Raw genomic sequence first — 2,686 nt, forward strand, 5'->3', positions numbered from 1 at the left:
GTACATTACACCCACGTGCAAATAATTTCTTTTGTGCTTTTTTTAAATTAAATCTGAAAGTAGACAAGCGAGACAAGTGCAAGCGCACACACCGTGTGTTTTGCTTTAGTGAGACTTAAGAAAAACGTGATACAACCTTTACTTTGCTATGCTGTTTGTTTTGATTAAAAATTATTGATTTTTTTTTGTTACTGACAAATGACGTGAAGGACCGTCGCACGTTTAAATGCTTTTACTTTCTAATTCCCCATTACTTACCACCTTTCCGGGTACAGGTGAGAAATTTCGTATCCTTTCCTCAGTATCAACTGGGCTGCTATGCTTTGGTTTAATGGAACGATCAAATTGGGGCGGATTCAGTTTAGTAGTAGGTATAGTTAGTTTTAAATTTTCCTTATTTTCTTCCAGATCGTTTTCCTCAAAGTGTGCTTTTGAGTTATTATTACGAGTTAGGCATTTATTTTTATTAGCTATGGCGAATTTCTCGGCCAACTGTTGGCGTTCTTTTTTTCTTTGCTCATCTACTCGTTCTCTTTCTTCAATTTTTGCCTCGATTTGCTCTACATCTTTAACTAGTTGAATTGGTAAATTTGCTTTTTCTTCCTCGTCACGACGCCTATAATGATGGATTTCGGCTTTTAAGCGCTTGATCTCGTTTTTCTACGAAAAAAAAAAGAAAAAATATTATTATTTCAAAAATAATTTCTAAATTAAAATAAATAATCACGTAATCTTCTGCTTCACTTTCCAGTTGCATGAATTGGTACATCATCTCCGTTTCGCCATTTATCAATTGTTTTTTATGATCAACTGAATTAAATTGTTCAGCTATTTGCTCTAATTGCTCGTCATTTTCTTTGGCCTTTTCTAACAGCACTTCTTGTTCTTTAGCTATTTCGTTGATAGTTTTCCGTTTTCCATCATAGAGTTTCATTGCAGCCGATTTACTTGATCTATCCACTGTAGGACGGCCACTGCTAGACGTTTTATGAATGATAAGGCTTGAGTTGGATTGATTCTTAGCTATAATATCATCTTTTAATTGTATATCGTTAACCGATGGATATTCAATATCTTCAATTAGTACGCTAGACTCCATAAAGGTGGAACTTAATTGAGGCTTCACTACCATAGGATTAATACAACGTGTTGGGTAGCCCATAACGAAAAATTCATAACCGCCTTCCAATATGCGTATGGGTGAACGATAGACAACGTCGGGATCCCACTGAAATAATCAATAAGGCATTAAAACAAACATGGTAGATATTTATGTTAATCAATATTTGCTCGATATTTGCCTACGTATTTGGACGTACGTGACATCCGAAAAGACTCTTTTATTACATCAAATCATTTTCTAAATCGATCTAACCTTGTTTGTCCGCGAATTTTTGTTTTCGTTGTACAGGCCGTAATTTTCGATTTATTTTGATAAAAGTTGGCTTTGGCCCAAGGACAAACACTATTGAAAATTGTTCGGATTTGCCCAGTTTTTCGACCGCGCTTTATATGACGTCTTATTTTGAAAAGTCGTTGAGAAAAAATTTAAATTTTCAAAATTTTTCAACAAAAAAATTTTCAATTATTTAAGTTTTTCAATAAAAAAAATTTTCTATTTTCAAAATTTTTCAACAAAAAAACTTTCAATTATTAAAATTTTTCAATAAAAAAAATTTTCAATTTTCAAAATTTTTCAACAAACGTCCCCGAATAGTAAATAGGATTTCGACATTTTAGAATGGTATGAAAAAATTTGGTTCGGATGAAGCAATTCTTTCAACCTCCTCTTCGTCCCTACGAGAACTGAATCTTTATCGAATTTGTACCAACTAGTTCTATTTTTTGATTGCCACCGCTCATAAGGATTCTCATGAATGATAAGCCCTTATATGCCGAAAAAGTCTCATTGTTAACGCTTTACGATGAGAAAGTGTTTGTGATAGTAATTTGCTATAAAAGTTGAGTGAAACCAATTTGGACCACATGCGTCTATTTCTTGGACCCCACCCCATATAGGATGTTACGCCGTTGCCGACTAGACACTCACTATAACTACGAATAAAGCAAACTCCATCGCTTTTAAAATTTGGTGGCTAAATTAATTAAAATTTCTTATCTTTTCACGATAAAATGATATAAAATTGAGATAAAATTGTATGTTCGTCTCGTTTGATGACGTGCATAAGGTAATATCAAAATATTTTCCAGTTCAATTCTTACCCATTGTAGTATGTCCAATAAAATGCGAATAGGTGAGTTCTCTTTGAGTTCCGCGGCGGAACTATTCCAATCCATTAACACTACCTGGTCCTTAATAGCTCGAGCGGACCAAAGTTTTTTCGATTCCTGATCAAGTTTATCTTGTAGTTTCCCAGCAGACATTCTAATGAAATAAATTAGGATTATGATATCAAAATAAAAAAAAAAAAGAGTATTATCAATGCTTTTATATTTTACCCTTCTCGTATTATTTCCGCGGGCACATTAAATGATAATGAATAATTTAATTTTGATTCACCATAATCGCTCGACGGACGACAATCCATAACAAGAACACTTTGCGCTTGCATACTGTCGTACAGTTGCTGGCATGTTATTGCATTCAGTAATGCGTTTCTTTCCACACCATTTTTTAAAGGAGATACTGAACGCGATCGTTGTATTTGATTATTCGAGTGAGAGG

The 2,686-nt window shown here is 33.8% G+C and overlaps 1 protein-coding gene across 1 annotated transcript in view; it reads right to left on the minus strand.

Annotated features, from left to right (window-relative positions):
* Positions 1 to 2,681, minus strand: part of LOC119638556 (ubiquitin carboxyl-terminal hydrolase 8) — a gene marked incomplete at its 5' end in the record, with an annotated part of 7,614 nt that extends 4,933 nt beyond the window's left edge. The window contains 4 exons of the mRNA XM_038035424.1: positions 259 to 660; positions 728 to 1,228; positions 2,224 to 2,386; positions 2,461 to 2,681. Of these exons, the coding sequence (XP_037891352.1) occupies positions 259 to 660; positions 728 to 1,228; positions 2,224 to 2,386; positions 2,461 to 2,681 (1,287 nt within the window). The remainder of the gene's footprint in view (positions 1 to 258; positions 661 to 727; positions 1,229 to 2,223; positions 2,387 to 2,460) is intronic.
* Positions 2,682 to 2,686: the final 5 nt, after the last annotated feature.

This window comes from Glossina fuscipes, unplaced genomic scaffold (genome assembly GCF_014805625.2).
Source record: "Glossina fuscipes isolate IAEA_lab_2018 unplaced genomic scaffold, Yale_Gfus_2 90, whole genome shotgun sequence".
Lineage (NCBI taxonomy): Eukaryota > Metazoa > Arthropoda > Insecta > Diptera > Glossinidae > Glossina > Glossina fuscipes.